This window comes from Dendrobates tinctorius, unplaced genomic scaffold (assembly GCF_039654945.1).
Source record: "Dendrobates tinctorius isolate UK_male_01 unplaced genomic scaffold, ASM3965494v1 ptg000027l, whole genome shotgun sequence".
Classification (NCBI taxonomy): Eukaryota; Metazoa; Chordata; class Amphibia; order Anura; family Dendrobatidae; genus Dendrobates; species Dendrobates tinctorius.
This window is the reverse complement of record NW_027361695.1, coordinates 17,410,293-17,432,539: the sequence shown is the minus strand read 5'-3', so window position 1 is coordinate 17,432,539 and position 22,247 is coordinate 17,410,293. Positions and strand designations below refer to the sequence as shown.

General features: G+C 43.2%; 1 protein-coding gene and 1 long non-coding RNA gene across 3 annotated transcripts in view; one reads left to right on the top strand and one right to left on the bottom strand.

The window, feature by feature from the left end:
• The window catches only part of CFAP20DC (CFAP20 domain containing), a 459,179-nt gene that overhangs the window by 56,445 nt on the left and 380,487 nt on the right, over nt 1-22,247 (bottom strand). For both annotated transcript variants that reach the window (XM_073569809.1, XM_073569810.1), the window contains one exon: nt 18,832-19,035. In XM_073569809.1, coding sequence (XP_073425910.1) covers nt 18,832-19,035 — 204 coding nt within the window. The remainder of the gene's footprint in view (nt 1-18,831; nt 19,036-22,247) is intronic.
• LOC141084835 (uncharacterized) overlaps nt 1-22,247 on the top strand; it is a 123,184-nt gene that overhangs the window by 4,092 nt on the left and 96,845 nt on the right. The gene's annotated exons all lie outside the window — the stretch shown is intronic.

Genomic DNA, 22,247 nt, shown 5'->3' with positions numbered 1-22,247 from the left:
TCTTTCTCCTTCTTTCCTTTCCTGTGCCAGCTGGCTCAGATCACTGAGGCAGCTGCAGCACTCCTTCCTCCATCCCTCTTCCAGGGATCCTCACTCCTCTCCGAGTGACTCTCTCTCTCTCTCCCACTCACTGACTGACTGACTGACTCTTCCCGCTCTTTATGTATTCTCAACTCCATCCGCCTCCCAGCACGTTTTGTGTTCCAAGCAGGGAACCACCAAAGGTGCTCTGCTACACTCCAAGCAGGGAGCCGCAATGTGACTTTGCTGAACTACTCTGTTGTGTGGGGTGCGAGTGTTGGAGCGTGGTCAGGAGTTCTCACCTTACCTGGATGGTGGGGCACCACACCTCAGGAGGAGGTGCAGTACCTCTGTGGCGACTGAAGCCTCAGGGGCGCCACACAGTCTTCGCCAGTCAACATCCAACGTCCGTCCTCTGCCGGTCAAGCATTGAAAGTCAGATGTTAATTAATGGACCGGACAGAACGTCTGCCATGCACAAGAGAAGCTCTGGGTAAACCAGGCCATTATCTCCAGGGTATGAACATAAGGATGAGTGACCTCATGGAGATGGTAGACGTACAGTACCGGGTATGGGTCCGCACAACCCCTTCTTGATCAAAATGTTTGGCCCCGATAGCATAAAAAAGCCAATACTCACCTCCTGTGTTGGCGCCGTTCCTGCGGTGTTGGCACTCGCTCTCCTCGGGGCTCTCTTTTTTAATTTCATTTTTTTAATCTGTGTTGTAATCCGTATAGCATTTGCCATACAGATGACTGTTGTGAGTTCATTTTCCCCTCCGTCACTGAGGCCTGGTGAACTCCCTATTCTAGTGAAGGAAGGTAGTGAGCCTGATTATCAGGCACCTGGGACTAATGAAGACGATTGGCTGAGTGGAGTCACTGACTGGATTTAAGGCAGCCTACGCCCTTTCTGCCCTGCGGGTGATTTCTCTGTGGACTCTTGGACACCAGTCTGATTCCTGCTCTCCTAAAGCTAAGTTTTCTGTTTTGCCTTTTTGCATTTAAGATTTGTTTTTGTTTTTCTTGCTTTTTGGATTCTGCCACTCCCTGCTGGAGTGTGCAGTGTTCCGTTAGTTCTGTCTTCTGAAAGTACCTGAGTGCTGATTTAGTTTTTGAAGCTTAGTTGCTTCAGGGCCATTTTTATATCAGCTTGTTGGCTTTTGTCTCTGATAGGGTTTTGGCAGATTGCAGACAGCAGCCTTCCTATCCGTTCCTATCTAGGTAGTTTTTGGGCCCCGTCTTTGCTCAGCCCGTCTTTCTGTCTGTGTAAGTGTTTTCATCTTGCTTCACCGTCATTATATGTTGGGGGCTGCCTATTGCTTTGGGGTCTGCTCTGGGGCAGTTAGTTTTCCCCTTTCCTTCTTTAGGCCTATGTATCTCTCCGGCTGTGATCGAGGGGTCTAGGTCATCGTAGGAACCCCCCACGGCTACTGCTAGTTGTGTTGATAGGTTCAGGGGTCTGCAATCTGATAGTTGCCAACTTCTCTGGTTTTCTGGACTTAGCTAGCAATTCTGTTTTTGCCTCCTACGGTGACTCAATCATAACAGATGACAATACAGATTAAAAAAAAACATTTTTTTATTGCTGCGAATTGGATGATTCCTTACACCATCGTCTCAATTTAGCCTTGGAGATGGTGTAGGAGAAGAGAGTAGGTTGTGTACTTTTCGTGGTACATAGTAGAGATTTGTAGCTCAGCTGCGATGTCCTGGACTGCTGACATTGCATTTCCCAGTGAAAAAGGTAATTCTGTGGCTAAGCTTCCAAGGAATGTGCAACCAGGTTTTATATACTTAATCTGAGAGCAGCCAAATGTAGGGGCAGAGATCCTGATTCCAGTGATGTGTCGCTTACTGGGATACAGTTTTGATAAAATCATTGTTTTATCAGCAGGAGATTATCACTAGAGGACTAGTAAACCTGGCACCATGTAGTCCTCTATATTTATGAGCCTTGTATAACTCCGCCCCCACCAGTGATTAGTAGCTTTCTGCCTATGCACAGTGTACATAGAAAAGCTGCCAGTCAGTGGTGTGGGTGGGGCTATACAGAGCTCAGCATTTAGAGAACTGATAGATCTGCAGCAGATAAAATAGTGATTTTATTAAAACTTCAGCAAGCAGCCCCATAAGTGACACATCGCTAGGATCAAGGTCTCTGCCCCTACATCATATTGTTCTCAGATGGCAGAGAAAAAACCTAATGACAGATTTACTTTAAAGGGGTTGTGCAGAAACATTTTTTCCAAATGGTGCGTTTATTGCACAAAGGTAATAAAACATAGATGAAAATAAATTAATAACTTCTGCAGCCACTGATCGACTGCAGCCTTCACCTTTTTGTTCCAACAGGATGAGAGCTGTTCCTTCCTGTTAATGTGTGGAGTGGAGATGGTTTGGCAAAAGAGTACTGTTTCAGAGAAGTGATGTCGGTCCAATAGACGAGTATAGTTTTTTTATTTTTTATTTCTTAAAAAAAAGGGGTTGTCCACTTTCGAGGCACTTTATTTATTATTATTAAAAGACATGTATTTGAGACTAAAAAAAAAGATATATTTGCAATTAGGTTTTATTAAAAATTGTGCACCGCTTGCCTTCTACAGCTTCGGGCTGTAGAATGATTTCACGGAGAATCCATCAGTGAGCTCATTTTGGCAATCTATTAGGAGAGGTTCTAACACTTTTATCTGTCTTTTTCTGATCTTCTCTTAGCTGATTTATGACCACAGACCTCATCAAAGTTGAGTGTGCAGGGAAACAAAGAGACTGAAAAGGCCAAACAGGGCAATAATATATAAAAATGATGTTAACCCCAAATAATAATAATAATATTATACATTTAAATTAGTGGACAGCTCCCTAATAAAAGGTACATTTTATGGAGCCCCAAAAATTGAGCCATTTACGAATATAGCTTATCATGGAAAAAATAAAGAAATAAAAAATTTTGCAACATTGGAAAAAAATTATTAATGGTAATAATAATAATTAACAATATTAAAAAAAAATATTTTGTCTCAAAAACTCTAAATAAGTTGGTTATGTGGGGGTAAAATAAAGTGATTTTTAAGGATATGCAGCCCTGTACTGTTAATTTGATCTTCATGATCCAAGTCTAATTAATTTAGGGGAACATGTCTGGGGTGCAGATAAATTTAGGGGGCGTCTGAGTTTTTATTGCTTAAAGGATTTTTGAGTTCTTGTATGATTTCTAAATGAATTGAATTTAGGTTTCTTCTATTTGGTCTGAATTAATTATCCTGGTTAGGGGTCTAAATATACTAAGGGGTCTGGAGATGGGGTTGTACACCTTCAGGGGAATTATTATTATTATTTATATGTGTGTATTTGAGGCTTAAAAACATTTTTGCAATTACGGCAGGTTTTATTTATAAGTTTTTCACCATTTGCCTTCTATAGCCTCCTTGTTGCACTGTCTATTGCTGACTGCAGAATGAGTTCACCGAGAATCCATCAGTGAGCTCGTCTTGGCAATTTAATGGGAGAGGTTCTAACTCTTTTATCTGTTATTTTCTGAGCTTCTCTAAGCTGATGGATGACCACAGACTCTAATAAAGTTGATTGGGTAAGGAAACAAAGAGCCTGTAAAAGCCATACGGTGCAAAATATGTAATGAAACCCAATCGCAAAAATGATTTTTAGCCCCAAATACATGCATTCAAATAATAATAATAATAATAATAATAATAATAATAATAACTAAATTAGTGGACAACTTCTCTAATAAAAGATACATTTTATGGACCCTGAAAATGGAGCCACTGATGAGTATGACTCATCTTGGAAAAAACATGCCAAAATTTGGCCACATTGTAAAAAATATAAAAAACAAACAAAACATATAATAATAATAATAATAATAATAATTATAATAATAATAATATTATGAAAAAGCCTTCATCCCAAAGTCCCAAAATAGGTTGGTAATAATAATAATAATGAAAATAATATGAAACAAAAAACTTTGTCCCAAAGAACCAAAATAGGTGAGAAATAATAAAAGTAATAATGATAATCTGAAAAAATACATATATTATAATACTACTACTACTACTACTAATAATCTGAAAAAATACATGTAATAATAATAATAATTAATAATAATAGTAATAATAATAATCTGGAGAAAAAAGCCTTCGTCCCAAAGAACCAAAATACAGTAGGTATAAAATACAATAAAAATAAAATACAAATAAAAATACGATAAAATACAATACAATAAAATACAATAAAATACAATACAAAATACAATACAATACAATAAAATAAAATACAATAAAAAAGGTATAAAATAAAATACAGTAGGTATAAAATACAGTGGGTGTAAAATACAGTGGGTGTAAAATAACAGTAATAATAATAATCTGAAAAAATACACATATAATAATAATAATAATAATCTGGAAAAAAAAGCCTTTGTCCCAAAGACCAAAAATAGGTCAGAAATGCTAATAATAAAAATAATTTGAAAAAATAAAACTTTGTCCCAAAGATTCAAAATAGGTCAGAAATAATAAAAAAAATAATGATAAAAATAATATTAAAAAAAAAACTTTGTCCCAAAGAACAAAATAAGTCAGACCTGAGGGGGTTAAATAAAGTGAGCTTTAGGGATATGTAACACTTTAACAGATTTTCATGGATCTGATGAGCAGAAGGAAGCCAGAGATGTCAATCATACATCATACAAACCTTATGGCATGAACACAGCTCCTTTTTTTCCCCCATTTTTTCCTAGAAAATATATGTGGCAGATGCTCGAGCGTCCCACGTGTATCGCCTGAGATCTCCCATAAATCAATGCCAGTGGTGTATTTTTTTTTATATTTTAGAGCAGAGGAAAGACCGTCACCGTTCCTAGGAATTGTCCTATTATAGCGTTGATGACAGACGTGACATATTACAGGCCGGCGCGACACTAATGGGGGGATACGTGTTAATGACTCCAATGGGAGAATGCAAAGGTCACGTCACGGAGTAGACCCTACGAATAATCATATTCCTGACATGAGGCTGGAAATAGACGTTTCTAACAATCTGCTGGCGAGGCTGATGTTATACTCGCCTCTTGGCCGCGGTTACGGTCACATTTATGCAGATTCGGTACAAATACAGCAGCCTGGTGTAATCAGCATGCGTTAATGAAGCACAGACAAGTAGGAAGGAGACTCGAAATATAATAATTATCTCACTTTCACAAGCCGGCGCAGATAACCATATTAACTGATTATTAAGTCTGATATTATATACAGGGATGGTGCCTGCAATACAGCACGCGGCCTAGAGGTGGAGCTGTTGGCATACAATAGACCGAAACTCCCAGCTGCTGTCCAAGGCGAAACGCGTAGAAATGTCTTATTCAGTATTTTTTTTTTTCATTGTCTGTGTTGGTAACTCTGCTAAACAAAGAATCTTCCACGGAACCTAATAATGTTGTTTTTTAAGCCATGCTTTACACATAGATATCAGATTGTAATAAATAAAAAGCCGGCGATATGTCAGCGTTAAGCCAAGCTGCGGATCCCTATCATCCTATCGTACATTTGTAGATTTTGGGGGAATATAATTCTTACGTTTGCTCTCTGAGCCTTGTATTCTGCTGTAAAAATTGCTTAAAGGAATAATTTAGTGTTAGTAATGTATCTATCATCCTATTAACTACCGCTGGAGCAGAACGATCTCTGTCAGGCAAGGGTTAAAAATTGACCTAAAGATGGCTGCCTCTTGATTTAGCTTTCACAGTCCAGGGTAAACGTCTGCACATTGCACTCCATGGACATTCAGACTGCTAATCCAAGGGAATGTCTCAGCAAAAGCAAATATAGTTAGTCTGGTGCCTGAAATCCTCGACGATCGAGTCGCCAAACGTTGGCCCCTGCAGCGCCCACTGGTGGGGAAATGAAGCATTACATCATGATTATACAAATAAGTGTCCAATATGTACACAGGCGGGCTAGGTTCTCCAGAACAGGTGGGGCTGATACTTTGTGGATCTCAGCTTTGGCTCATTATAGGGGACCCGTCACTTGCCACAAATGTGCATTTTGTTTATCTGGTGTAAATGCCGCTGTTCCCCTGAATCCGGCGATAGTTTTCTTTTGTTCCTGAGCCTCCCTATTCCTGAGATATGGCTCCTTCTTCCCTGCATATAAATCTAGTCTCTTTAGCCAAGTGGGCGTTATCCTCAACTATTCTCTGTGGGCATAATCTTGATGACCTCGCCCAGTTGGCTTAAAAAAAATGGATTTATAATCAGAGAAGAAAGGGCTGTATCTCAGGAATGGAGAGGTGCAGGAACAAAAGAAAAACAGCGCCAGAATCAGGAGAATCACACCATTTACAAAAAAAATAAATAAATACATAAATATGGCAAGTGAAGGGTCCTCTGTGAATGACATGAGACTCTCCATACTGACATCCACATGCCTCAGACTCAACTGTCGATGGAGTCATGAACATGTGGCCAAAGCATGATGTGAACAGGCCCTTAACAATATTGCTTTGGCGGTTTATCATAGTCAGTCTGAAGTTCTCGCTTGATACACCTGGACAAGGTGGCTCAGGATGAGCAATGTTATCGACTTCTATACAGATACGGACTAATATTACTCATAATGGTGCACAAGTAAAAGATCTTTTCTGCAGAGAAAGAATAAAATAAATAAAACAGCTTTAGTGATAAAATATCTATAGAGAATATAGTAAAGTGTCTGTATCAATATATGGTAGGTGGATGATATATATGTAATACAATGTCACTGACCATAAACCATAAGCATAGCTTCCAGGCACACAAGAGCCACGATGAGCTGAGCGGGGAGGCAGCAGCAGGTGATCCCAGGACAAAACACTGAAAAATCAATACGCCCCGTAATTCACATCTCGGATTCTTCTCGGGAAGTCTGTGGTTAGGACACGCGTGTCGACATAATCACATTGCCTGCCATCACCTGTTATAAGAACACGTGTGCATTTAGTCTACTCTCAGCTTAGGATACACAATATAGGTTTATGTTGTTGGGATGAGTCCACAATCTAAGAGCCTGTTCACTCCATGTTTGCTATCCCAATGAAGCATTTTTTTTACGTTTGGAAAGCGGTCCCTTTAAAACAAGATTTCTATTTTTTTGTAACCTGTTCTAATTGGCTCCTAATTTTACAAGAAAAAAAAATCTTTCTGGATCTGTGGCGCCCCCAGGCGTATGGTCGCCACAGTGGCTTTGCCTTCCTCCAGGGGAGGGTAATGCCAGGCTTTGAGGCAATGATGAGTCTCTCTCGCAGTCAATTCATACATGCAACACAGTTCCACTCCAGGCCAGCAGGGGGAACTCTGAACCAGGATTGAGGGGAGGGGTGCCCTCTGAGGGCCAAGAGGAAGGAGTGGTCAGATAGACTGCGGAGGGTGAAGTGTGCAGACGTGTAGGAAGAAGCTGGAGGTTGAGCTAGGAAGGAGAGCTCCCTCAGCTGAGAGCGCACGAACTGGAGCCTGGTCTCCACGGCTGTACGGATACTAAAGGTCTTACAACAGATACCAGAGGAGTTGGAGGCTGTAAATGCCCTACTCCCATCTAAAACTTGAGGCACAACAGCAGCTTGAATAGAGAGCCAGGACTAAAGAGGAGTCACCGATATAGGCTACAGCTGTCTGCCGTACAAGTGAGGTTCTTGGGAACATCTGACAGGAGGAACTTCAGAGTAACTTAGTACTGGAGTGCTTCACACCACAAGGCGCTAGGAAGGAGACTGCACAGCCCGTCTGTGAGAGAGAATCCCTGAGTTGCTTCCAGGCTAGCCTGCTCTGTTACCATCTGTAATCAGGACCCTGGACTGCAGTTATCAAGTAAAGGTACAGAAATTGCACCCCGCTGTGTCTGCTTCCTACCCTTACGGCACTGCTACATCACCGTGCCAACCACCGCTACACTGCCCTGGGACATTAGCCCTGCCTGTGGAGGGCTATGCCATCACTGCTGAACCACACCATCTGTCCCAGCGGAGCTGTCTGCAGCGTCGGCTTAACATCTCCCTTGCCAAACACCACAGGTGGCGTCACGAGCTATTCCATTCCATTAACTACATCCTCCATTACTTGGGCGCCCAGGGCCACTGCTGCTGTGACACATCCCCCTGACACCGGCCCAGTACCGAGTACCCCACAGCCGTGGGAGGGCGACCCAGATCCTCTACTGCCTGGATCCTCTTCTATCTGGATCCTCTTCTGTCTGGATCCTGTTCTTTGTGGATTCTTTTTTGTCCGCATCCTTTTCTGTCTGGATCTTCTTTTGTCTGAATCCTCTTCCGTGTGGATCCTCTTCCGTCTGGATACTTTTCTTTCTGGATTCTCTTCTATCTGAATCCTCTTCCGTGTGGATCTTGTTCTTCAACTGTATCCCGATCATCTGATGATGGTGGATTAATAGACCTGAAGTGTTTAAATCATTTGTTCTTCCAGGAGATACACAGTTGCATGAAGTGTCTGGTGGCAGCTGGTCTCCCTCCTTCTTTTAAAGGGAGCCTATCAGCTCAAAATGACTGCTCAACCCAAGCACAGGTGCTTTTTCCAACCTTGTTATGGTCAAACAGTTCAGTACAGCTTTCAGCTTACTTGTTTTCCATCTATCTTCATTCTACTTGTTTTTTCTTATTGATAGCTCAGCTCTTTCTTTTTATATAGCGCTAACATATTCTGCAGCGCTTTACAGTTTGCACATATTTTCATCACTGTGCAAACCACAATCTAAATTCCCTATCAGTATGTCTTTGGAGTGTGGGAGGAAACCGGAGTGCCCGGAGGAAACCCACGCAAACACGGGGAGAATATACAAACTCCTTGGTGGGATTCAAACCCAGGACTCCAGCGCTGCAAGGTTGCAGCGCTAACCACTGAGCCACCGTGCTGCCCACAGCTCAGAAAGTTGGAGATATTTGGAAAACAATAGACCAGTAGGTGACCAGAATTGTTTGGCCACCGGCCAATGAGCCCTGCAAATTTTGGGGGGCACCGCAGTGACCGCACAACAGATGAACAATAATATTGGTTTGATATTGAAAAGAATTTACATCCGGTGTTCCGGTCCGACCGGCTGACATTGGAGGCCGGCTGGAGCAGTGGAGCTCCGATGTGAACATTATAGTAAATGATGATGATGAAATGATATTTCAGTTGTTTTTGGGTATATTTGAGAATTCACGACTCGTAGAGGAGTAGTATCTACCGTATGCTATCAGGCGTGGCAACTTTGTGATTGGCCAGTACGGGGAGTGGGAGTGTAGGAGCGGTAAGTGGCCGCAAGTTCTCCTCGAATCTGGTTCATCATAGAAAATTTGCTTTGGGAACACAGACGAGTATGTACAGGCCTACACCAGAGGGCCACGTTAGTTATTTACTTTTTCTGGGAAGTTTGACTGCCTTTCAATTGAGTGATAGTGCGCATGCGTAATTGTGCGCATGCGTAATTGCTGCTCTAATGAGACGGGGGAAACCATATCAGTGTTATTAGGGTCAGAGGGGGATAATTTTAAAGGCTTAATCCCATCTTCATATATGTATATTTCCAGATATTTCATGTAAAAATTAGCACTTTTGCAATGTACTGCTTAGTAAAATTTGAAGTTCTTGAAATATTAACACTTTTCTTTTGTTGCCTAGGAGACCGACCAACGCTGCTGTCTATAGCTTGTGAGCACTATGTTAAAGCCAGCTAGGATTAGAAGTAGTGATGAGCGAGTATACTCATTGCTCGGGTTTTCCCGAGCATGCTCGGGTGTCCTCCGAATATTTTGGCGTGCTCGGAGATTTAGTTTTCCTCGTCTCAGCTGCATGATTTGCGGCTGCTGGACAGGCTGAATACGTGTGAGGAATGCCTGTTTGTAAGGGAATACCCACATGTATTCAGGCTGTCTATTAGCTGTAAATCGTGCAGCTACTTCGACAAAAACGAAATCTCCGAGCACGCCAAAATACTCGGAGGTCACCCGAGCATGCTCGGGAAAACCCGAGCAACAAGTATACTCGCTCATCACTAATTAGGAGGTAACAATGTGCACCCCAGCGATCCTGGCCAGCTTCAAAACTGTGCCTATGTTCTCAACAGAAAAGAGGTTTGCCCATGTTCTGCTGTTTAGCAGCGGCGGTTGGTCTCCAAGGCAACAAACGGTAAAGAAAAATATTAATATCTTAAAAAAAGTGAAAATTTTAGTAAACAGTAAATTGAAAAATTGTTTGTATTTACCAGCATTATCCGATAATATCCCATTTATGAATATGGAAATAATCCTTTAAAGCCAACCCCGGGATCTGTAAGTTGTTACCCCAATCAGTGTCTAATATGGAGGAGTACTAGTTGGAATGTCTTACCGCTTTGTTTTTTGCTGACCTGTCACAAGCTTGTTAGGGTCACTTTAAGGGGGTATAAAAACACTTTAAATGGATGATTTATGCTGTCTTCTTTAAGCCAGTGATTTACTATGCATTGCAGAGGCCAAGCGGCCGGTCAGGAGGACAGCATACAAAATCAATGAGTAAGAGCTCTTAGCCACATAATATAACATTAATGTCATAGAAGCAGCTGTAATTTATAGTCGGCGCTGTCACTGCCCTTCCCAAAGTAACTTTCTAATGGTTCTATCAATCTGAATGCAAATGCACTTGTATGAATATGGCGCTGAAAGAAGCTCCGACATGCTCGGGAAATAGTTCGAATATTCCATGTTTCTCCACTGCTGCCTAATGATGCCTCGGTGGCTTGGTACCTGCCTCACCTCGTAATGAGTCATCACTCTATCAGTAGCTGTAGCTTCATTGCTATTAAGACTTAGAAAAATTCTACAAGTTCATTAGTAAATCTTGTATCAGTCCAAAAATGCAGCCTCCGAGTGTCAACTGAGCATGATCTGACCATGAGAGAATCACATCACAGGTGCAGAGAAGATGGGGAACTCAAAGGGGATATCTGGGACTTTTTTTTTTTTTTTTAAAAAGCATGTAGTTGATATCAGAGGCAACTACCTGTCTGTTGTACCCAGAGCCGGTCATTGACCGCTCCTGCCAGAGATTCAGCTACTCCCTGTCAACAGAGCAGCAGCTTCTCTTCCTGTTGACAGGGCGGGACTACTGGTGTCATGCTGATTGACAGCCAGCTTCCCCCAATTAGGCAGCAGAAGTCGGCTGTCAATCAGTATGATATCAGTAGTCCTGCCCTGTCAACAAAAAGACAAACTGCTGCTCTGTTTACAGGGAGCAGCTGAATCTCTGGCAGGAGTGGTCAGTGACTAGCGCTGGGTACAACAGGCAGGTAGTTGCCTCTGTTAGCGACTACATGCCTTTTTATCTAAAGTTCCGGATATCCTCTTTAATGTCTCCATCTTCTCCATCGCCTGTGTCCGCGGCTATCAGACATGCACTGAGATGATATCCTGGTGCACTTCGATATTTCACACGCACCCATAGACCGAACTGAACATCATATGCACCTGCAGCATGCTGCGGTTGTTTTCTCATGCCGATTCAGCATGAGAAAAAAATTAAGGATCTGCACTGAGTCTTAGTATAACAATGGGCCTAGTGATACCCAATAAAACATCAGGTAGCACTCGGTAGCGTAATAATGCCGTCTGACTGCACCCTTGAAAGAAGTAAGATGTTTATTACTTGGGAGGGTTTATTTAGAAGCCACCTACTCTATATACTCTTTGGAAAACTAGGCATCTTAAAGGGGTTATCCAGGACTATTCTATTTTTTTAATTATGGGTCTAAAACCTAACAGGCACATGGTTGCGAATTGAGGCAAACACCTTCCTGTTTACCTGGTGCTAGCTCAGAGTGGTCGGCGACCGCTCCTGCTCTTCTTCCTCTTCGGAGCTGCTCTGTTTATGGGGCCTGACTGGTGATGTCATGCTGATTGACAGATGGCTCCCCGCAGTAAGGCAGTCAATCAGCATGATGTTAGCAGTCACGCCCCGTCAACAGGGCGGAGTGGAGGAGAAGTCGCTGCTCTGTTGATGTGACCTCAGCGGAAGCTGCTGAATCGCCAACAGGAGCGGTCTGTGACCACTATTTGCAGGGACAGATCAGAGCCTGAAGCAACAAGTGGGTAGTTAGCGACTATCTGCCTGTAAGTTGTAAGGCTTGCAATAAAAAAAATATCGTACTGGATAACCCCTCATTAAAGAAGCCATGCTGTTGTTGGAGAGCGGATGGCCAAACATGAAAAAATCACATCTCTACATTATACAGACTCTTAACATCATTACTTTTGTCTTTGTTAAACACCCAGCTGAAGTGGAAAGCTCGCCGTCTGCTCAGCCTACGCAGGTATTTTATTACCCGTTCAGTCATTTTTGATATGTAGAGGGATAAAACAACACACTCGTAAAAACGATAAATTATTCTGTTAAATGTTCCATAAAAACTGCAATGAATTTGGCCTAAATTTCTCCAGGGAGATAACGGCCTGAAACTTTTACAAAACTATAACCAACCCGTTCTTTCCACCGAACGACATATGTCAGATTTCCACTAGTAATGTAATAGAATTCATTCACATGAAAAAAAATATTGATCTGTGCAATTTAAAGGAAATGTGTCACCAGGAAATCAGTTCATGTTTAAATTACGTTTTTACGTTAAAATTTATTTTTTTTTTCAATTTTTAGTAAAATTAGAAAATTTGCCATTCTCAAACTGGCCACTGGGGCTCTTTTAGACTCCTACTTCCTGCCTTTTCAGGAAATTCACTCATACATTAGCAGCAACAGACTGATTCTGACCCTATCTTTTGTATGGAAACATCTAATGAGCGTGTGCAAGTGTCATTGTGAAGGGAATGGGAACTGGGATATTGTCTATTGTGGTTGGTGGATCCTGTGTTATCAGCTGTGTATGAAGGTGTTACCTGTCATTGTAATGCTGCCTCTGCTGATAACGAGACTTCTGAAAAGTATTCTGTAAAGAACAGGAAGTGTGAATCTAAAATAGCCCCGGTGGTCAGTGTGGAAATTGCAAGATACAGATTGTGATATCAAAAAAAAAGCAAAATAACCAAATAAAAAAATACATGAAATACAAAAATGATGCATTTCCTTTAATGAAACATATGCTAATTTGGCAGGAACAAAAAGCTTTTCTGCCTTTTTTTAGATAAAGGGTTAAGGAAGTGGAGCATCATCCAGGCCGGCACCTCATTTGTTCTGTTTTTTGGGGGGGTTTGCTGTATAGGTCTGACTTTTTTTCTAAAGCTTTCTAAAAAGGAAATAAACAACTCTTCTTTCATCGCACAAATTTCTTATCCGAAGAAGTTTTCTCTTATAGATTTTTACAGATCTCGCTGATCAAAGTCTGATGGCGGGGATTCATCCTCCGGAACCCCATTGATGTTCAGACGTGCAGAAAAGTAGCCATACATGCCGCCCTCCAGTGAGAGCGGGCCAGGGGGCATACTTTATGTGTGTAATGATAGTGGCTAATCATTGAGCCTATGTTTGCCTGAATGCGTATTGAACAGTTTTCTTTATGTATAATGCTTATTTATGTTTCATTGCGCATATTATGCCACATGTTAAGTATATCATAAAAGTGCTGGTCCGGGCGACAGTTGGGAGCTATCGCCTATGTAAGAGACGGTTTTCAGAAAACCCTTCGTGACGACTGCAATGTGCGGCTGCATTGGAAGAGAGTCCCGACAAGGTTTGGGAACATTCTATAGATACTTTATAAAGAGGTAATTTGGGGACATAATGGAGTCAGGGCATGTGCCCAAGTAGAGAATCTGGCGAAAGCCTCTGGATGATACATATGGAGAGACTGGAGAGACGAGAAAGGCGTAACGGGGGCTGAATTGTTTTGTCGCTTAATTTTGCATTTCGTGCATAATCGCTTCAAAACTTTGGTGAGAATTGCATTTAGTTGACACACCCCAATTAAAGAAAGTCGATGCTCCCTTGCTGGACGGGGCGCAGAAAGTTATCTCTAAAACACGTAATAAATATGATGCAAGTCATAATGACATTTTTTTTGGCAGAACGTTTGCACATTTCGCACGGTAAATCCCAATGTGACTCAAACGAAATAATGAATAACTTTGTACCCAATGAGGCCTTCTTCACTCACTTCGTGGACATTTCCAGGCAGACACACTAAGGCCTATTCAGGCCCAACTCTTCCTGGCCGGACAGGCCCATAGGCCCTTTTCCGATTCCTGTCTAGGTATTGGCCGTATTGCACATCATCACTTTTTCATTGTTCAGATGCCACCGGAGCCAATCATCTGCCGACGCTACCACAGTACTCAAGGTCTTATGAACAAATTCACTCTTCTGGGATTTTGCCAGGAACATTCCGCTCACGTCACTCCATTCTAGAGACGATCAAATTATTTGAAAACTAATTTTGCCAGCGTTCCTGAATTTTTCAGAAAAATTTGATTTGCAGCACATCAATTAGCTGTTAATCACATGTACTGTATTGCCTCTAATTTCCCTGAAAACACTTTGATGTCCCTTAGGAGTCCTAAGTTAGGACTACATTGAATCCCTTTCAAGCTCTTTATGGCAAACACAGTCTTAGTAATGTCAAACTGACCTTAACAAATATGTCTATGGGTAAAGGGATGGTAGATGTGTATGACTGCTGTCCTATCGGAAATGTGAATTCAGTCTTGTATGGTTTTCTCTCCTTATCTCTATGGCTAAGCGGTGATGTCCTCTCACCGTCTCCACAAAATATCTTCTGCATTCCGTGCCCTGGCTTTCATACAGGCTATGATAGCTCCTTTCGATTGGCTGTACTATACTATGTGATGTGATAGCTGCAAGGCATGGTGGAGAAGCCTGAGGTCACCTAAGCTTTCTCTGGCTTATGCAATCTTCTGTAATGTGCAAAAATGAAAACCTACAAAGAACTACTGACTTAAATGCCCTAATAAGACATGATCAATGTATATACTCAAATAACTAGCTCTATAAAATAGACAGACACTGTCTGTTATATTCAGTAAATCATATTCGCTACAAAATGATGCAAACATGTAAAATACATATAATAAATTAATCTAGACGATTGGATATGGTGACAACAATGCATAGGACTACTGAGCAGTAGCAAGTGTCGAATGGAATACATAAAAAGACACAGTATAGGGCAAAATCACCATCATGTATACAAGGTATAAGCGGGTCCATAGTTATTTTCCTAAAATAAATGTGAGGGGGAATAAGCCCAAAGGAACTAATCCTCATGTCACTATATGCTTTATACAGGGAATGGACCCAAAAAGTCATAGATAAATAAAGTGCTGCAAATAGCGCAGCCATAAAGTGCTTACCCATGTGGGGGGCTCAGTGTGTTCCTGGTGTAGCACCGACACGAGTTTCGTGTGGTGGACTTGCTCGGGGGGCAGCAGGCAATTTTTGGGGGCGATTTGAGTAGACTAAATCTAGAACTGAAATGACCTACTCAAAAAATGAATACACCAAACGGAGTCCAAAACATTAAGACTCAAATAAATTTATTACATAATTACCAATGAGTATACAGAACCAGACATAGTAACATACCATAATTACAGCAAAATACATATAAAAAATGCATATAAAAAGGACAAAGTGAGCACTATAAATAATCATACAAAAATGATGAGGATAATAATAATAATAATAATAATAATAATAATAATAATAATAAAGTGCATAATATATATGGGCTGAAAAAACAGCTCCTAATAAAGTGCATAAAGAATACACAAAAATTATATATAAATCCAAATCATATATACCCGTAATGTGTGGCTCAATGTGTCCAGGCTCCCTCCCTTGGAGTCCTGGAGTGGCAGCTATGGTGTCAGCGAGGAGTTTGTGGAAAGTTTGATGGAGTGGCAGCTATGGTGTAGAGCTGCACTCAGTTGCTGGAGTCTTTTGCTGAAGCTGCACTCAGGTGCTGAACCCCGTTGCTGGACAGTGCACCCAGATGTTGGACTCGGTGGAGGAAAAGATGCACACAGGCGGTGGGCTCTGTTGCTGGGAGCGTAAGCAACAGAGCAAAGCTAAGTGGTGTTTCCCTGTTTTGTCACTTTTCCTTATGTGTGTTTAGTGCAGTGGTGGGATTAGTTTCCGCACCGACCAATTCCCTAGTGAGGGTTTAGGTGTAGGGCGAGTCAGGGTTTTTAGGTTCCTGATCGGCGCCCGGTGCGGAACCGGCCTAGGGAACATTAGGAGTGTAGAGACACTGAATCAGGGGAGTGCAGGAGGGTTCCTGTTATGAATGGGTCACCGAGGAGGAAAAAACAAAACAAGCTAAGTCACAGAAAACCAGAGAGGTTGGAAACTATGCAGATTGCAGATCCCTGATACTAACCACACAACTAGCAGCAGCCGTGGAGCGTTCCTACGATGAACCTAGATGCTTCATCACAGCCGGAGGACTAAATAAGCCTAAAGCAAGAAAAGGGGAAAACTAACTGCCCCAGAGCAGACCCCAAAGGAAAGACAGCCCCCACACATGTATTGACGGTGAAACAAGATGAAAACACAAACAAAGGCAGGAAAATAGGCTGAGCAAATGATGGGGACCAAACTAACTAGAAAGGATAGGAAAGGAAAGACACTGTCTGCAATCTGCCAAAAACCCTACAAAAATAATGTCCAACACTTCTGATAACAAAATTAACCCTGAAGTCACTAGACTTCTCCCACTATATCAGCACTCTGAAATATTCTGAGACAGAGCAAAAAGAGAGGCCAATCTAATAAGGGACAAAAAGCAAATTGGCAAATACAGAGAAATAAGAGTGGAAATTCAGCACAGCCCCAGCCGGGGCTGGCTGACCACACAAAAACTGAATAGACCAACAAAATCAAGTGTGAACATTAGCAGAAAAACTTAGCTTGAGCTGACTGGAACAGAGCTGAGAACCAAGACCTGACAAGCCAGAAGGAATCACCAGCATCAGAATAGAGCGTCGGCTGTCTTAAATCCAGTCTGAGATTCCTGAGGTCCAATCGTCATCCTCCTTACCATGTGGCAGATCTCCACTGATTACATCAGCCTCACTACCTCCTGTTACCACCAGAGGGAGCCTGGAAGGAGAACTCACAACTGATAGACCAGAAAATGAACTCACAACAGGCTCCACTTTCCCGTTCCCTATCGCAGGGCCACCAATTGTATTAGTTACGGGCCTGCGGGCCGCATCACATAGGACAATTACACGTGCCGCGTCCTGTTGTATTAGTTACCGACCTGCTGGCCGTGTCACTCAGGACGGGGCACGTGACAAACATTGAGTCAGGGAAGGACACCAACAAATGGGAGCCTCTATGCCAAGGGACAAAAGTCTGGACCTTTGTTATCACCTGCTTATATATAAGAAATTAATATTGAGTTATAACACCCAACAGACCCTCACCCAATACCCATCTCTATAAGGACTGGTAATTGGCCGGTAGAGGTGTAAATGTCATAACTGAACATGGACGATAACATATTAGAATAAATCAACAAGCACCGTGTGGACCGATGAGAATTTTTACAGCTAAAGTCATAATCTTTGCTGTGTTTGTTTGTGATCTAGCAATAAACAAAAATCAAAAATAATTTGCACAATACAAAAAGACACAGAGGTTGAATGAAGTTCCTACACCCACACACCAAAGAAAAATAACGAAGCACTTATCAGAATTCATACTGAATAAACTGCTCTCCGCGAGCCCGTAGTCGTCATCGTTTGCCACATTTTAAATTCTGTTCATTTCTACTTTAACTTAAAATATATAATTATATAATTGTATTATGGTTGGAGATTTAGAAAAAACATTTGTTCTGTGCAGAGGACACACATCGCAGCTAACGGGGGAAAAAAAATAACAATAAAGTGAGAATTTGTGGAGCTCCAAACTGAACGCTTGAAATAAGAAATGTGATGATTGAACAGAGCTCTGTTATAAAGTTCCTCTTCAGAGACGCACAACAGCGCCTCCAAAAGGAAAAATTGTCACTAACCACGTGATTGGCACAAGACTGAATTGTGCACCCCACCACCGCTTTCAACCCCTGCTAAAAGTATCAGTCTCCAATTTTCAGGGACTAGCCTGAATTTTTGGGAATAAGTTGCAGGTAGAAAAGGGGCACGGTTTACGTAAACCGCAACGAAAAATGGGTGGCCTGGGCTGGTCCTTGGGGGTGCTGATCTGTGCAGGAGCCCAGCTTTCTTTCAATGGTCCTACCAATTGACATCCCAAAGATTTCTCCTGTTTTAACACCTTTTATTTCCCATAAAATGACAATTCTAGAACATTTTTTTTTTGGAACTCTTCATTTGAACAGTTCCTCTCGTTATTCTTCTTGGAAGTGTATGAATAAATTGAAAACTGGGTGTTACCATTTCACTTGTCAATAGATTGTGTTCCTAAATATTTCAACACTTTTTGCTCTGATTGGACAGTGTCAGTGTATGTGTAGGCAAACAAACCATTGACAAGGAGAATGTTAACATCCAAAGACATGTAATTGAGACAGAAATTGGCAAATGCTATATATATATTTGGCTATTTCAAAGTTTGTCCTCTTGGTTTTATCAATAATAATATCTCTTGCCTTACATGACTTTAAGAGTCCCCAACTGGGGAAAAACATAGATGCTACCTGGCAGAATCTATGGGTTGGACCAGAAAAGAACGTCTCTATTTTTTTTGTATGGACCATCCAAAAATAAATATAAGTGCAAAGAACCATATACCATGGATAAACTTTGACTTGGTAAAAATGTTATTATCTAGACTAGAAAGTCACTTACTGGTGGCAAACAGGAATTCCAGGTGGTTGTATCATCACTGCTGGTGCTCATACTAACATTGCAGTGGTCAATCTGAGACTGGCTTAGCCCATGAGAAGTCCCCTCATCCTCCATCTCCTCCTTCTGCTGCCTCTTCAGACTGGCAAGCATCTGCATTTCTGAGGCGCTGAGTCGATTTACTTGGTAACTTCTCCAGTTATATGCCTATGAAGGGAGACAATAGGTTATATTCATCCAAAAATGACATACTGGGGGAAGCCGGGGGTGAAGGGGGTAACGTTTCTCCTTGTGGAGAGTGACAAGACAAGACTGGCATGCCAGAGTGAGGAGACTTAAAAGCCATGCGATGCTTCTCTGAGAAATTAAATATGAAAATTGTCTCTTTAGAGAGGAAGAGTACAAGAACTCTAGCGCCACCTATTGAAGGCAGCAATGCTAAAAGTCAATATCCACCCTTTAACAAGCCTAGCAATATGACTTATGATAAAAGCCAAGCCAGAATCTCAATTTGCAGACACTGTGGTTTGGGGTGTTTCCTCTCATCAGTACAAAGTATGACATTTGATTTGGCTAGGTAATCAGACCTCATACTTTGCACTGATGAGGGGCAACACACCAAACACTGTGTCTGCAAATTGAGATTCTGGTTTGGCTTTTATCCTAAGTCATATTGCAAACCAGTGATTTTTATGTAATGTATTATAATATACAGCACAATTCAATTTAGTCTTAGTTTTACCTAAATGAGCAGGCGCTCAAAGGTTCCCCCACTGATAAAAAGTTGAGCACCTTTCAGCAACTGGAGACTCTCTAAATCATTAGAACAGGAAAGTATGATACACTTAAAGGAGATAGGTGATAAATGTATGATCTCTGTTGGTCCCACTGCTAGGATGGTGGTGACACAGGCGTACTGTTTCTCCACACAATGTTTGCGGGACTGATGGAGACCATTGTAGTGCTGAATCTTAATTCAAGTAGTCAGGTGGTTTGGATGAAGTGTCAGTGGGTATGTAGTAGAACGACCAGCAATTATAATATATCACCCGTGGGCCTCATTAATTTATATATTGTCATGCCTGTCATGTCTGTTATGCTGCATGACCCCTGGAGCAGTGTGCACACGCACCTCATCTCATGGCTGCATGCCGTTGCTGGGCGCATGTGTGCTTTACCTCATGGCTGCATGCCGTTGCTTTGTGTGCGCCCGTCTCTGCTCTGCCTGCTGCAGTCCTCTCTATGGTCCTGGAGGACCGACTCCAACAATCCTCTCTACGGTCCTGGAGGACCCGACCATGTGGTCCTCTCTATGGTCCAGGAGGAACTGATCCAGCAATCCTCTCTATGGTCCTGGGGGACCCGACCATGTGATCATCTCTATGGTCCAGGAGGACCTGATCCAGTGATCCGCTCTATGGTTCTGGAGGACCCGACCATGTGATCCTCTCTATGGTCCAGGAGGACCTGACCCAGCAATCCTCTCTATAGTTCTGGAGGACCTAATCATGTGACCCTCTCTATGATCCAGGAGGACCTGACCCAGCGATCCGCTCTATGGTTCTGGAGGACCTGACCCAGAATTTCCTCCCCCAGGGTCCTGACCCGGAAGTCCAGGTGCTAATGCCCTATATCAGACCACCCCTTCCTATGGTCGGGGCCTGAGTATCATGTTGCTTCCCTGCTAGGCTGTTTGGTCTGCTCGGTTGCTCCCTGTATTCTGTGCCCCTGCACTCTGTCCTGTTGTACTTCTTCGCACATGCTCTGTGCTTGTACTTCATGTTTGTCTTTTGTCTTGTAATTCGTCTGGTGTCCTGTCTTCGTCTGGTGTCCTGTACCTGGTCCTGTGTCCTGTATCTAGCTTTGTGTGCTTTCTCTGTGCTCTGTCTTAATGTGCTCCTTTAGCACAAGCACTGCTTCTTTCCTACACTCTGTCCCATCGTGCTCTCTTGCACAAGCCTGCTTCTGTACTATGCCTCGCCATGCTGTCTGTACGCACATTGGCCATGTACTCTGTCTTCAGCTTTATCTTTTCATTCTGACTCTCTGTGCTCCCTTAGCACTAGCCCTGTCTTGTACCCTGTATCTAGTTTCGTCTCTGACCCAGCTCTGGGCTCTAGCATACGCTCCGCTTCGCTTTCTTGTCCCCGGCTCTGTGCTTCAGCCTACGTTCCGCTCCTTGTTCTGAGCTTTACCTTGCCTTGTTTCTCCGCGTGCCCTTTGCACACGCCTGGCCTTGCCTCGTTCGCCTGTTTGTGCCTCAGCCAAGCCCGTCTTAGCCGTGCCTGCCTGCTTGTGTCTCATCCGTGCTTGTCGGCCAGTGACTTAGCTGTGTCCGCCTGTTGTTTCTCAGCCATGCTCGCCACAGTCTTGCCTGCCTGTCTGAGCCTCAGCCCGACCAGCTAGCCAGTGCCCCAGCCATGCTCTCTGTGCTTCCTTGCACTCACGCTGTCCCTGCACTGTGCATTGCATGCCCTCTTGGCACGCGCAGGCCCTAGCCTGCTCCTTGGCATACCTCCCCGTGCTTCTCTAAAGTACGCGCAGGTCCTGCCATGAATCCTGGCGTGCCTCCTAGCACACACAGGCCCTAGCCTGTACCCTGGTGTGCCCTCTAGCACACACAGGCCCTAGCCTGAACCCTGGCGTGCCTCCTAGCACGCGCAGGCCCTTGCCCTAGCCTGAACCCTGGCGTGTCTGCTAGCACGCACCCGGCCTTGGACCCTGGTGTGCCCCTTAGCACGCATCCTGCCTTGAACCCTGCCTTGCACCTTGGCGTGTCTCCTAACATGCACCATGTCTTGAACTCTGGCGTGCCTCCTTGCCTGAACCCTGGCTTGCCTGCCGGATGCCCGTAGCCTGCTGATCACTGCCAGAGGTCCGGAGCCTGATGACTGCGGCCTGATGTTCGGAGCTGATGTCCGCAGCCTGATGTCCAGAGTCTGTCGATTGTTGCCAGATGTCCAGAGTCCGATGTCATCTAGCCCTTGCCTGAAACCTGGCGTGCCACCTAGCACGTATTATGCCTTGGACCTTGGCGTGCCCACTCACCTTGCTATGTATCACTTTGTCATTCTTATCACCTCTTGAGCCTGATTAAAACCCTGAGACCACGCTTTATTGAAAAAACCCTGTGACCACGCTTTGTATTATCTAGTACCCTGCACGTTCCATGTTGCCAGACACTCGCACTTGTGTCTTCCTTGAGCCGGCCGTCTGGTTCCAGCAGTCGTGGTGACTCACCCCCTTGGTCTTGCCCCTGACGCTCCCTGTATAGGGGGTGGTTCCTCACAAGGTCAGCTCGTCCTAGGTGGGCGGGTGCCACGACCCAGAGGGTCCACTCTAGAAATCGACTCAGCAGAAGCTGACTTCGTCACATATATATTCTTTACTCGATCATTGGACCATGTAAACATGCTAAG